The 14706-nt window shown below is 47.2% G+C and overlaps 1 protein-coding gene across 1 annotated transcript in view; it reads right to left on the bottom strand.

Annotated features, from left to right (window-relative positions):
• Positions 1-3043: 3043 nt before the first annotated feature.
• Positions 3044-14706, bottom strand: part of GCSH (glycine cleavage system protein H) — a 33574-nt gene continuing 21911 nt past the window's right edge. Inside the window, exon 5 of the mRNA XM_029608138.1 lies at positions 3044-14044. Coding sequence (XP_029463998.1) covers positions 13947-14044 — 98 coding nt within the window. The 3' untranslated portion in view covers positions 3044-13946. The remainder of the gene's footprint in view (positions 14045-14706) is intronic.

Raw genomic sequence — 14706 nt, 5'->3', positions numbered from 1 at the left:
TCGGAGCCATCTTGTCTCCATGCTGCTGGGTCTGCTGCAGAGGAATAGAAACCACGTGATCGTGGTGTGCAGGAGCGAGGAGGGGAACACGGCCCAACGCGGCCTCCGGCTCCCTGTGGAGCCTGAAGCTGCGAACAGAGAAGCTACACTACTCCCTTCTCCAGCCCTGCCCCGATGATCAAACCAGAAACAGCCCAAGCTGATGCAGCTGTAAGAAAAACGTAACACTTTTTTTTTTTTTAATAAAGAAATAGCAGCCACGGCAAAGGAAGAAATTCAAGCGAAAAAAAGGAATACTTCCCTGCTACTGGCACCACCTCTGGGAAGGAGCCTTCAGGGGATAACAGGGAACCAGGACCCCTCGTCGTCAGACCCCTGGATCTGTTGCGGGCTAAAGCTGATCAGGGATTACTAACCCCCTGCTTGCCCGGCTCAACCTCAGGGATGGCCCACAAAGGAACCTAACACCTAAGGGAGCATCTAACTTTTCTTCTGTCCCTTTTCTTTCTTTCTTTTTAACTGCAGGTTTGCACCTCTGCCATCTGCTGGAGACAGAGAAATACTGAGGGACTGCAGGTGGCACTCTGTTATGTAGCAGTGCCTCAAAGCTTTTAGTTCTCTGCCTCCATCTGCTGGTAGGGACGCAAAACCCACTTGTCTGGACTGATCTGTGGTACAAACAGGAACCTAAATTTCTCACTATACAGAGCCTTAATTAAAAAGAAAACTCTCCATGGCAGACCAAACTTACAGGCCGATACAATAAAGGCACATGGAAAAGGGGCACTCGGTGCCAGCTTTCCCAACCCGCATCCAGCCCCCTCTCCTAGGCACGTGATAAATATTTAAATGAGGGGTCACGCTAAAAAAAGAGACGCTAGGGACAAATTGCACACCCCTAGTGCCTCCTTGGCAGGGCACGCCCAGGAGAGGTGGCTGGACGCACTTTAGGAAAACAGATGCTCCATTTTACGAGTGTCTGTTTTCCTAACCTATGCGCAGCTATGGGTTAGGAAAATGGATGCTTTTTAATAGAGCATCCCTTTTCCTAACCTGACTGCCAGCACTTATTTTTTTTTTTAATCTTTTGGTTCCTCTGACTTAAGTTGGAGGATGTACAGAAAAGCAGTATTTTCTGCTTTTCTGTACACTTTCAGGCTGCTCAGAAATTAACGCTTGCTCTGGGCCACGTGTTCATTTCTGAGCATTAAAATGTATCTGGGGCGACTAGTTAATAGCCTCATCAACATGCAATTGCATGTGATTAGCTCTATTAGTTTCAGGGGATTTGGACGCATGTTTTGAACATGCTAAACACCTTATGATATAAGGGGTTGTGGACACACGTCCAGCCAACCACGGGTTAAACAGCGCGTGCAGCTGTGCACACTGTATTGTATCGTGCTGTTAGTCCCTTATTAAACAAGTAAGGGTTACTCCACTCATTCATTACACCACCCCCACATCTCTTTTCTACTGCAATTAATCCACAACTCTCTGAAGGTTTAGTACTGCATTCATATTATTAGAATTTAAGTGAGCCAGACCTCACCCAGAAATTTAGCTTCATGGCCTCAGCTCCCACAGAGTTGATACTTCCATTAAGCAAACTAAGCAGTTTCCTAGTTGCCAAAATCCCACCAGAAGGATGCCAGAACCAATACCGTCAACGAGCGCTGTGCTGGAGTCTTTGCCAATAGCCGGGGGGGTGATTGACTAAAGGTTTGCCTAGGACACCAAATACTCTTGGCACTGGCTCTGAACTCACACCAATCGCTCACCATAATCTGGTGACTTCCTAGTGCTGTGGACTGCTAGGTAAAGGTGGGCAGCAGTAGGCAAGGCCTGTGAAAGGCACGCAGTTAAAACAGAGATCCAATTGCACCGTGGCAGGACAGAAGTTTAACCTCAGCTGCACGCTGAAGAGACAGCACTGTTCAGGCAATTAGGCCTATACAAATAGACGGCGTCGATCCCAGTGCCCTTTATAATCCAGTACTTCAAGGAAGGAAGGAAGGAAGGGGAAGTGGACAGAAATGTATATGTAACATATTTGAATAGGTTGTGTATATTGAAACAAGGTCTTATTCCCACAGGTGTTATTCTTGACTAGAAATCACCCCTACAGAATCACTGTAGATGTAGGAGAGATGAAGGATGTGACTGACCTTCAGCACCGGCAGTAACCGATAACTGGATTTGGTTGCTCATTGCGATTATGGTGCCTGCTCCTGACCAGCTTCTTGCTATCACCTTGCGTCGTGGCCACGAGGAGGATGGTGGTAGAAGCCAAGACTGCTGCCCCTCATCACTCTCAAGGAGTTTAACGTAGAAAACCTTGAGCCCCCGAATCAAAGGCCAACCCTTCCAACACGGAACGGAGGGGGCTCTGTCATCCGAAAGTGGGACAAGCCCACTGCATACATGAATGATTTAACAGGCAGCAGTGTTGAGGAAGGGGCTCTGACAACACAGAAGGCAGGAAAGGATGAGCAGTGTGTGATGGAAAAACTCCCACAGGGCAATGAATACAGAAACGGAAGACAAGGGCAGGATCCCTTCACAGTTAATACCGCCCGCATTCTTCCACCTCCCTAATTTAAACATAGAGCTTTCTAAAGCCTAAGCCATTAATCTGGCTTTTGCCAGGGGTTGTGTTCATAAATAATTTTCTCCAGTAAACCTGAAAGGACAGGAACAAGCCAGAGGGAGCACAGCAAGTAATTACTGTAGTTGTTGTCTATGAACTCATCCTTAACAGTTTCCTATGAAAACAGAAGCAAGGGGATTTGCCCCAACAGCAAATAAATTAGAACACAGAGTTAACTTAAAACAGCCTTTTAGCCCCGCCAATTCAAATGCTGACCAGATTCAAATGCTTCCTATAGATATGCAATATTCATAGTACTATACACTCCTTGCAGCCCCCACTGGCATCCCTCTCAGACAATCACTTATGTGCTGGGCTGGTGATTACCCCTTCTACAGCTTCTCCAAGGACCCAGCTGATAGAGGAAACAGAGTGCATGGAACCCAAAACAAAGAATTTCTAAAAACGATTTTATTGTGTGACAGACGCACACCATAAACCTGTAGTGAAATACAACTGCACAGAAGAAGCATTTCACCCCAAGTGGTGATTATGGTTCAAGCACCACAAATGTGCTAGCAGATGGCTGTATGCAGGTTTCTCAAGTACTGAAATATATAAAGCGCTTTTATAATTGTGTTTGGACAAAGTCAGGTTGAAGTGCTGCAGTAAAGGAAATTGGTTCCTACCTGCTAAATTTTGTTCCTATACTAGCACAGATCAGCCCAGACAAGTGGGTTTTGCATCTCTACCAGCAGATGGAAGAAGAGAACTAAACATTTTAAGTCACTGCTACTTAACTGAAAGTGCCACCTGCATTCCCTCAGTACTGACCTGTACCCAAGCCAATGTAGAGCCAACAAACTCAAATAGTCTCCCTCATAGGGCAAACAGAAAAATAAGTTGGAGCACCCTGAACTGGAGTCCTTCCCTCCAAGGCTAGAGGCCACCAAAGGTCCTAGAAACCAAACTAGATATGGCCATAATTTCTGCTGAAAAAGTCACACAAATACAGTCTTTCAGAATCAAGGGAATGGGTCCCTGGCCTGATCTATGGTACTAAAGGAACGAAGAGTAGCAGGTAAGCACCAGTTTTCCTTTCCTGTTCATACCCTAGATCAGTTCAGACAAGTGGGATGTACCCAAGCTCCCCTATACTGAGCGAGATCCCGAAAGACTCGCTCTCAGAACACTCACAGATCGCCTCCTCTGGCACTCGTACATCTAGGCGATAATGCTTGGTGAAAGTGTGCAAAGATGGCCAAGTGGCTGCTCTACAAATCTCCTGTGTGAAAACAATTGACACTCCGCCCAGGAGGCTGCCTGCGCTCTAGTCAAATGCGCCCATAACCCCAAATGGAAAGAATGACCTTTGCAAAAAATAGTCTCCTTTAATCAAAACGCTATAGTGGCTTTAGATGCCTTGGTTCCTTTCTTTGCGCCACCAAACAAGAGAAAAAGATGGTCTAACCGCCGAAAGGTATTCGTAATCTTATATCACAACAGAGTCTGCCGAACGTCCAGCCAGTAAAGATCCTTCGCTAGCCATCCTTCCCCCTCCAACCTCGGGAACATCGGAAGTTCCACTGTCTGGTTAAGGTGGAAAGAAGAAACACCCTTCGGTAAGAAGGAGGGCACAGTCCACAGAGAAACCCCATCATCTGAAGTTTGTAGAAACAAAGTCTGCAACTCCAAAATCCGCCTGGCTGAGCAAATTGCTACCAGGAATACTTCCTTTAAGGTAAGGTCCTTCAATGATACCTTCCACAATGGTTCAAATGGAGCACCACAAAGGCTCCACAACACACCAAGTTCAAATTCCACGAAGGACATATCCCATGAACCGGAGGACGCAGATGCTTGACTCCCTTGAGAAAATGCACTATATCCGGGTGAGTCACCATGAAGTTTCCCTCGAAAACGACCAACAGCCGCCACCTGTACGCACAGGGAATTAAAGGAGAGTCCTTTCGACAAGCTCTGCTGCAATAAAGACAGGATGTGTGAAACATCCACCCACAGCACATCTACGTGCCTGTCAACACACCAAGCCTCAAACACTCTCCACACCCCGACATAAGCCAGGGATGTGGAGGATTTCTGAGCCTGCTGTAAGGTAGTGATCACCGGCTCCGAATATCCTCTGGATTTTAAATGTCTCCTCTCAAAAGCCAAGCCACGAGACAAAAGCGATCACCTAATCCGAGAAGATAAGGACTTTGTCTGAGAAGACCCTGCAGGTGAGCCAACCTGAGGGGTCTGTCCATGGCGAGATGAAGCAGATCTGCAAACCAAGCATGCCGAGGCCACTCTGGCACCATCAACCTCGTCTGGATGCCGTTCGATGCACCGCAATACTCGGCCTATTAATGGCCACAGAGGGAACGTGTACAGAAGAATCCTGGTTGGCCACAGAAGAACCAGAGCGTTGATTGCTTCGGCTCCCACCTCTCTTCTGTGACAGAAAAATCTCTTCGCCTTGGCTTTGCAGCGCGAAGCCATCAAATCCAGTTGGGGATTCCCCCATCGGGCCCAAATGAGGTTGAAGGCCTCAGTCAACATCCCCCATTCCCCCGGGTCCAACTGTTGTTTGCTGAGAAAATCTGCTTGCATGTTCTCCACTCCTGCCACATGCAATGCTGCAATCCCCTGCAGGTATTGTTCCACCCAGACAAATAATTCCTGGGCCTCCAGGACTACTCCTAGACTCTTTGTTCCACCCTGACGATTGTCATATGCCACCATTGACGCATTGTCAGAAAAAAACTCTCACCATTCAGTCCTGGACCTGTGGAAGAAAAATTTCAGTGCCTCGTGTGCTGCTCTTGTTTCCAGCCGGTGATCTTCTACTGACTATCACCGTCCTTGGGGTGTCCGCCTTTGACAGACCCCCCCCCCCCCCCAACCGCTGAGACTGGCATTTGTGGTCACCAACACCCAGTCTGGGACATCCAGATCCACTCCCCTCTCCAAATTGGGTCATGACAGCCACCATAAGAGACTGGACCTGGAGGCGGTAAAGGGCAAGGAAACTTCTCCGACAAAGGATCCCAATGGGACAGAAGTGCGCTCTGGAGCGGCTACAAGTGAGCAAAATCACATGGTATCAAATCCAGAGCAAATGCCATGGACCCCAAAATCTGCAGGTAATCCCATGCCCTGAGAACCAGCGTGCGCAACAGGCAGACCACCTGAGACTGTAATTTCAGAATCCTCGCCAGGGTGAGAAACACCTTGCCCAACCAGGTATTGAATCTCACCCCTAGCTACTCCAAAGACTGACTCTGAACAAGATGACTCTCTGCCAAGTTCACAATCCAGCCCAGAGAACATAACATCTTTAGAACCCTCTGAACCGATCGGCCACATTCTATCTCCGAATTTGTCCGAATAAGCCAGTCATCCAGAAAAGGGTGAACCAGAACACCTTCCTTTCGCAACTTGGCTGCTACCACACCATAACCTTTGTAAAGGCTCATGGAGCTGTAGCCAGTCTGAAAGGGAGGGCTTGGAACTGAAAATGCTGACCCAGCACTATAAATCAAAGAAATCCAGGGAGACCTGAAACTCTCCCTGACACATGGCCACTATCACCATCCGTAATGTTTCCATTCAAAAAACGTGGAATCCCCAACACTGCATTGACTTTCTGCAGGTCTACAATGGGCTGAAACATACTCTCCTTCTTGGGAACGACTAAGCAAACTGAAAACCTTCCTTGACCCTGTTCCGCTATTGGTACCAGCACGATTGCTCCTAATCTCTGTAGCTTAAGAAGGGTCTTGAACTGTTTCTTGCCTGCCCAGGGACGAGCAATGAGACTCCATGAAGGCGTCCCTGACTGGGCGAGAAAATTCTGAAGTGTAGCTGTCTCTTATTACCTCCACAACCCACTGATCTGAGGTAATCTTAGTCCACTCTCCGTAAAACTGAGTCAGTTGTCCTCTGACCGCCTCTTCAAGACAGTGAACCAGCCTGGCTTCATCATGAGGTCTTGCCTCCTGTGGTCCCCTGACCAGCTCCCTCTCTGGCCAGTCTTCAGGACCCTCGAAAGGATTGCTGCCTCCCGGAACCTGGTTTCTGCGAGGACGAAGAATCTTTATTGGGACGAAAACGTCTCACATCCCAAAAACACGAATGAGCTGGAAAAGACTTCCTACTGCTCTTCTTATTTATATCGAGTTAATTTTAAATCCTGCAACCTACAAATGCCCTTCCCAGTTCCCCCTGGTCATTCCCCCCATAGCTATTGTTCATTGTTATCATCCTAGTTCCACTATAAAGCATTTCTGCTGTTATGTTTCATTGTAAACTGAAGTGATGTCTCCAACAAATGTCTGTATAGTAAAAACTTTAAATAAATAAATAAATTTCCTTTAGACTCTCTCAAAGGAAAATTGGTTCTTACCTGCTATTTTCATTCCTGTAATACCACAGAGTAGTCCAGACAAGTGGGTTTATTCATCCCTACCAGCAGATGGAGGCAGAAGACAAAAAGCTTTGGGCACTGCTACTTATCCGAAAATGCCACCTACAGTCCCCTCAGTATTGACCTGTACCCAAGCCAAGATAACATAACACCAGCGTGAACCAAAACCCCTGGGATGGATACCCCTAAACTGGATAGCCACCAACCAAAGTAAATACCACCTCCACTAAACTTTGAAACTGTAGAAAAACAAACAATCTTAACAGATTTTTAAAAATACTCTCTTATGAGCGCAAAGGCCCAGCAGCAAAACAAGCAGACTTTCGGCAGGAATACAAAGGGTGGGCTCCTGAACCGATCTGTGGTATTAAAGGAATAAAAATTAGCAGGTAAGAACCAATTTTCCTTTCCTGAACATACCCAGATCAGTCCAGACAAGTGGGATGTACCAAAGCCCCCCTATACAAGGCGAAAACCTGAAAGACCCGCTCTCAGTACAATCTCAAAGGACGTCGCCTCCGGCGTGCCAATCCAATTAGTAATGCTTAGTGAAAGTGTGACATGAGGACCAACCTGCGGTCTTAGATATTTCCTGAGATGACACCAATTGACACTCGGCCCACAATGCCGCCTGAGTGCGAGTAGAATGAGCTTTAAGACCCACTGGTACCGTGCAGCCCTTAGAAACATAAGGCGACGTAATAGTTTCCTTTAACAAGCAGGCTAAAGAAGCTTTTGATGCTTTCTCTCCCTTCTTAATTCCACCAAACAAAACAGATGATCGGATCTTCTAAAAGAACTGGTGACCTTCAAGTAGTGTAACAGCGCGCGTCATACATCCAAGAGATGGAGATCCCTACCCATAGAGGGATCACGAGACCAGTCCGGAAACCCCGGCAACTCCACCATCTGATTCACTTGAAAAACAGAAACCACCTTACGAAGGAATGGGGGCACTGTACGTAAAGACACCTTGTCGGTAGAGATTCAAAGGAAAGAATCACGGCAAGAGAGGGCTTGTAATTCTGAGATTCGCCTGGCCGTCAAATGGCAACCAAAAAGACCTTCAAGGTAAGGACCTCTACAGATGTGCAGCTCAAAGGGAGCCTCACAGAGTACTAGCAACACCAAATTGAGATTCCACTCCGGTCATACTTTCCGTAGAGGTGGAAGCAGATGTTTAACTCCTTTCAAGAAGCGCACAACGTCAGTTTGGGAGACCAACAGCTTGCCCTGCACATTTCCTCAGACAACCCAGGGCCGAGACCTGGACCCCAAGCAAGCTATAAGCCAGCGCCTTGGACAAGCCCTGCTGTAAAAAAGGACAAAATATGCGGGACTCAGACCAGCAGTGGATCCAAACTCTGCTGACCACACCAGGTCTCAAAAACCTTCCACACACTAGAATAAGCAATGGAAGTAGATGGACGTCTAGCCTGAAGAAGAGTAGCAATAACTGGCTCCGAATACCCCTTCAGATGCAACTGCTGCCTCTCAAAAGCCAGGCTGCGAGACAGAAGCGATCCGCCCGATCCAAAAATATAGGACCTTGATGCAGTAGCCCCTGCAAGTGAGCCAGCTGCAGAGGTTCGTCCATTGCTAGATGTACCAGATTGGTGAACCATGGCTGTTGCGGCCACTCCGGCGCTACCAGAACCACCGAACCTGGATGACCTTCTATCCATCTGAGCACGCGCACTATGAGGGGCCATGGAGGGAAGATGTAGAGAAGGATCCCTGTCTGCCATGGACATACTTGAGCATCTAGGCCTACCACCCCAGTCGCTCACCTGCGACCGAAGAACCTTTCCATCTTGGCATTGGCCCGCATCGCCATGAGGACCAACTAAGGAGTCCCCCAATGGGCATAAATTCGATTCCAGGCATCCGGAGAGAGTTCCCACCAACCCGGATCCAACTGTTGCCGGCTGAGATAGTCCGCTTGAACATTGTCTACTCCTGCGACGTGAGAGGCCGCAATGCCCTTGAGATGAAGCTCCACCCACATAGACAAGAGCTGAGTCTCGCGAGCCATCATGGCAGTTGATGTAGGCCACTGTTGTTGCATTGTCCGAAAACACTGTCACCATCTGACCACGAACCAAGCAAAGAAACACCTGAAGGGCCCTGTGCACCACCCGCATCTCCAACCGATTGATGGATCAAGACTGTTCCAAGACTGACCAAAGGCCCTGGGCCAATTTGCCCAGACATACTGCACACCTCAGCCCCTAAGACTGGCATCCATGGTGACCACCACCCATTCTGGGACTTCGAGTGTGCCTTTAGCCCCAAAAGGTAGAGGTCGACCTCCCAAGAGATAAGCAGAATTGTTACCTTCAACCAGCGCAATATGGACGTCTTAAACGCCATATTGCCCTTTTTAGGACCGTTCCAAAGAACGAAGAGATGATCCGACGTCCGGAAGGCATTTGTAACCTCAAGGTAGCGCAAGAGGACCCTGCGCACATCCAACTTCTTCAGGTCCATGGAGGACGTATCTGAGTGATCGAGATGAGTAAAAGCTGGAAGATCTACCGACTGATTCAGATGAAACGCCGACACCACCTTGGGAAGGAAAGAAGGGATGGGCCGGAGAGTGACTCCAGACTCAGAAAGCCGTAGGAAATGTTCCCTACACGAAAGGGCCTGAAGTTCCGAAACCCTCCTGGCGCTGTCCCCCGACGAGTGCCGAACGGTCTGGCTGGGGTGAGTGAGCCGGGCTCCCCGGTATCACCCCGGCTGGGCTCTGGAAAGTGGGGTCCTCAACCCCTAGCCCCAGCAATCTGCTCTACCAGGAGGGATGGCCCTCTCAGGGCCTGGCAGCCTTCTGGGAGCACAGACCTGAAAGAAACAGAAAACTCTTAAGGCTTTTTTTTTTTGTTGAAACTTAGAAACTTAATTGAGCCAGCAAGAAAAAAAGAACAGCACGAACCAAAAACCTGCCTATTTTTCAAATTTGCTAGCCCTCTTCCTTTAAATATTTTCCCTATCCAGGCTGTGAGCTATGCACCCATACCACCTGCTGGAAACAGAGAAATACTGACAGGCTGTGGGTGGCACCCTGGTATATATAGTGGAGCTTATCAAGTTTTGCTCTGTTTCCACCTGCTGGTGCGGTACGTACAGGGAACAGGCCTTCTGCATCAGGCTACTACACGTAGGCTTAAGGCCAAGACCTCAAACACCCTCTTCAATCCTGGATTTCCAGCTTTTCAATCCTGGCTGATCCCATGACCAGGATGGTGGTCTTCTTGGTGTCTAGCGACACTGAAGCGTCCACCTTGGGTAATACCAGAAGCTGTAAGATAACCTCCGATAAGGGATGTAAACTCACCTTTGCCCTTCACCTTTAGCTCTGCCTCTGGGGCATTCTACTCTCTGTTCACCAATTTCTTCAGTTTCTTGGGCAAGGGGAATGTCGTAGGACCAGCATTGGATCCACTCCGTTATCCGAATCCTCCTGTAACACCTTAACTCCCAGCTTCTTCAGGACTTGAGGAATAAGAGGCTTCCACAGCCGGAATCTCCTCCACCTCAGACAAATCTTCTGATTTATCCCTGTTCTTCTCTGGCTCACAGTCAAATGTCTCATCCCTCTGGTTAGCAACAGGGTCTGCTACGTCGTTGTCCTGATTGTCCAGCCAGCCTTCTGACTTATCTGACTCCACTGCCCCATCTGGGAGATTGAGCCCCCATCGCCAGAGAAGGGTCCCCGAATGCCTGACCGGGGACCTCTTTGCTTTCTTAGGATTGGGCTGCTCTTCGTGGTGAACAGTGCGTTTATTTCCCTCATATTTACTGGCTATAAAGGCCTTGTGCAAAAGCAAAATAAACTCCGTGGAGAACTCCTCTCCTTCACTGTTCTCAACGCCAGGCAAATTCAGAGCCTCCTCCCCATGCTCTTCAGCCCTGTCCTGAATCGCTGGAATCAGAAGGGGAGGGAAGTCCTGGGCCTCTCGAGCAGGTCCTTCCATTCTGCTCTTGGCAGCCTTCCTAATCCTTGCTGCAAAATCTCCTCCAGAGCCCTCCTTTACAGGACCCTGGTATTGGGTCCGCAGACTGCCCGCCGAAGGCCCCCACTCCCCCGTAGCACAATCTGCACAGCACATGGCAGAGTTAAGCTGCGATCGTGCACTGCCACGGACCCTGCAGGCTTTCACGCGTTCCAACATCGGCACCATTAGGGAGGGGAAACATGGCGTAGTATGCACCCTGCCTCAGTACTGATTGTAAAAGACAGCAGATCGAGATCTGACAAGAACTCAGCTTAGCGACCTGTTTCCCCATACCAGGCTGCAGCCCTGCTCACAAATAGACTGGGTCCTCGGGAAAGGAGGGAACCAGTACCCCTGGCTTTCCTGCCCCTGGAAGGTGCGGGCTAAAGCAGCCCAGGGATCACCAACCCCCCCCACTCACCAGGCTCAACCTGAGAGATGGCCCATGAAGAAACCTAACACTTCAGGGAGCTCCTCAATTCTTCTGACCTACTCTAATCTCTAATATTTTTTTTTTAACTTCTAACTAGATATGAGCTTTGTACCTCTACCATCTGCTGGAGACAGAGAAATACTGAGGGACTGCCAGTGGCACTCAAGTCCCAGAAAGAAGTACGGAAGACAGTCTATAAGAGCCGGGAGGCAGATAAAAAGCTGTAGACCAGTCGTCTATGTTCTTGGAAATGATTTATTCAGGAGAATATTTAGAAAATAAGTTGGAAATACAAACATCAGTTTTCCAAACGCCCTACTCTGGCCGAGTTTCACCTCTAGAAAGGGCCGCGTCAAGGGCTTTGGCATCCTTTAAAATATGCAAAAACAGCTTTCTTGATTCAGACAGTGTCAGTTCATTAATTAACAATTCTGCTTAAGGAATCAAGTGTTGTTTGGGTGTTACCATCTAGAGTAGTCAAATAGCACTATGACGACCAAGGTAGTTCAAAATGGCCTTGCACTATGTAAGTGGCCATGTGTGTTTACAAATCATATCGTGTTTTTGGAGACAGTGGTGAGAGGAGAGGATATGGTTAATTTGCCTGCCTCCTGATACTGCAAAGCCACTTTGAACTACCTTGTTTGTCATAGTGCTATTTGACTATGCTGATGCAGCCCTTTCTAGAGGCGAAACTCGGCCAGAGTTGGAAAATTGATGTTTGCATTTCCAACTTACTTTCTAAATATTCTCCTGAATAAATAATTTCCAACAACATAGACTGGTCTATGGTTTGTTTTTTTTTATATTTAAACAATTTTTATTGGATGATTTAGCAAATACAAATTAGTAAATACAACCATAATAGCAATCATCAGAGCTATAGAAGACCCACAACCCCCCTCCCACCCTGACAACAGGAATTGAGAAAACAAATGAATAGATGAGTGGCAAAAATACATAACATATCGTTATTTGTTGTGAAAGGTGACAGAAGTACACAGCTTGAAGTGGATCATTCGACCGATGCTCGTCGGGGCATCCCAAGCCCGGAATGGTCTATGGTTTTTTATCTGACTCTTGGTTAGTAGCAGTGCCTTAAAAGGTTTTTGTTCTCTGCCTCCATTTTCTGGGTAGGGATGCCAAACCCACTTGTCTGGACTGATCTGGGGTACGAAGAGGAATATATTTTATGTGGCGTGTAGGTTTTCTAGTCTCTGAAAACACAGTTGGGGGGGGGGGGGCCTTTGTTGGAGCCATTTGGTTTGCTTGCAATTTCTCATGTGTATGCAAAAAATTACTCCATTTTGCCACTGTGATTAGCCCCAACATGGTTTTTAACTTCACCCCCCCCCCTCAATGGTTCCCAGTTTTTACCCTCTCTAATTAGACCCAGAGTCATCTTACCCAAGCAAAAACTCTTACTACTCTCCCACACGCTGCAAAAATACATCCTGGTTTGGTTAGCAGACTGAAACAGGCCTGAAACATCCTTTGCTCTCCCTTCTTGCTTGCAGGATAATCTGGGAAGCAGAGAACGCGCTGCACTCCAACTGCTTCCATTACCTGGCCCGCTATGAGCTACCATCTCGCTAGCTGAAGACCTGCCAGGTAGCTGACACAATGCTGCAAACACAGCCAGCATGGGGGGGGACCAGTCATTTTTTTATTAAAGCAACGAATCCGTCCTCTTCTGCAGCAAGATGGTGGCTTTATCTGTCAGCTGTGTGACTATAGCTCAAATAGTATAATCTATTAGGAATCAGAGGTTCAAAGCAAATTTTGTGTTAAGGAGCTTGTTGTATTGAATACATTTTGTACATAATAAAGGATAAGCCAGGGCACAAAATTTGCTTTGAACCTCTGATTCCTAATAGATTGTGTATTTTCAGAGGGTATGCATGATGTATTTACCTGTATAGCTCAAATAGCTCATGTTTAGGTGGGTAACGACAAAGTCTGCCTTCAAAAAGCACCCACATAATTACTCTGGTATACAATTAGTCATTTATGGGTACTGATAGACAGCTGGAGTATCAAAAGGGAAAAAAAAAAAAGAAAAAGGTATTTTACAATTAGCATAATACCAAAATTAAGGCTATTGCATATCACAGTGTTAATTTCTTTTTTTTTTCCAAGTCCATCCACTCCTGTATTCTATTCTCCTGCAAACAGCATTAAGCATTTCAAACATTTCAATTACAAAATAATTAAGCAGATTAGTCTAAGAAAAGAAACCACTAATCAAGGTGCGCAAGAGGTGCAGATTTTAAGCATTTCTTGTCCACGATCGCTCACAAGCGGTTCAAGGGCTGGTCCTTCACACAGACGCGCCATCCAGGAACTTGGTCGTCTTCTTAAAAGGAAAAACCTTCTTAACTTGGTATGCAAACTTTCAAGTCTTCAAAAATGTCAAACCTTTTGTACACCACTAATAAGGGACAAGCTACGCAAGATTTAAGCGCGTTACACCATCTCGTTTTCAAAAGTTCCAGGTCAGTCTTCCATGGATTTTATGTATTTCTCATACCCTTCTTCGCTCATCAGTTCGTGGAGCTCAGAGGGGTTATCCACCGTCATTTTTATCAGCCAGCCTACAAGATAAGATGCAAGGGGGGGGGGGGGGGCTCATTAAAAAAAAAAAAAAAAGTCATCCATCCTAAAATTATTTTGGTATATATATGCATCCCATTTTACCTAAGCACGCTGCAGCGACTGCCGTGGCAGCTGGCTCAGGAGCTCCAGCTCAGAGCATTAGTGCTTGGACTGGCCCAGAGAGATGGTCAGCAAACCACCGAGCTGGTGGGTCTTGGAAGTCTCACTCTTCAGAGAGCAGTGCCCAGAACTCGCACCAAAGCACGAGAGACTCGGACAGACAACACCTCTGGGTTTCGTTATGGGGGGGACCTGGGTAAGCTAAGAAATCCCAAGGCATATTAACAACTAATCAATTTGGTTCCAAAAATAAGTGGGCCAGAACCACACAATTCAGATTTGGCAAGTGAGCTTGAAGTGATACTACTCTGACCTCTGTGTTTAAATCTACCTTGTAGGCCAGGGGACTTTGTGACCATGTAAAAAGTGTGCAATACTTTTTTTTTTTTTACCTCGCTACGTAAATAAGTATTCACATGAGAAAGTGAGAGGGAAAGCAGAGTTGCTTACCTGTAACAGGTGTTCTCTGCGGACAGCAATATGTTAGTCCACACACATGGGTGACATAAATCGGATGGAGCCTGGTCCACAGCTTTGATCT

Source organism: Rhinatrema bivittatum, chromosome 7, assembly GCF_901001135.1.
Source record: "Rhinatrema bivittatum chromosome 7, aRhiBiv1.1, whole genome shotgun sequence".
In the NCBI taxonomy this organism is placed as follows: Eukaryota; Metazoa; Chordata; class Amphibia; order Gymnophiona; family Rhinatrematidae; genus Rhinatrema; species Rhinatrema bivittatum.
This window is presented reverse-complemented; position numbering and strand designations above follow the sequence as displayed.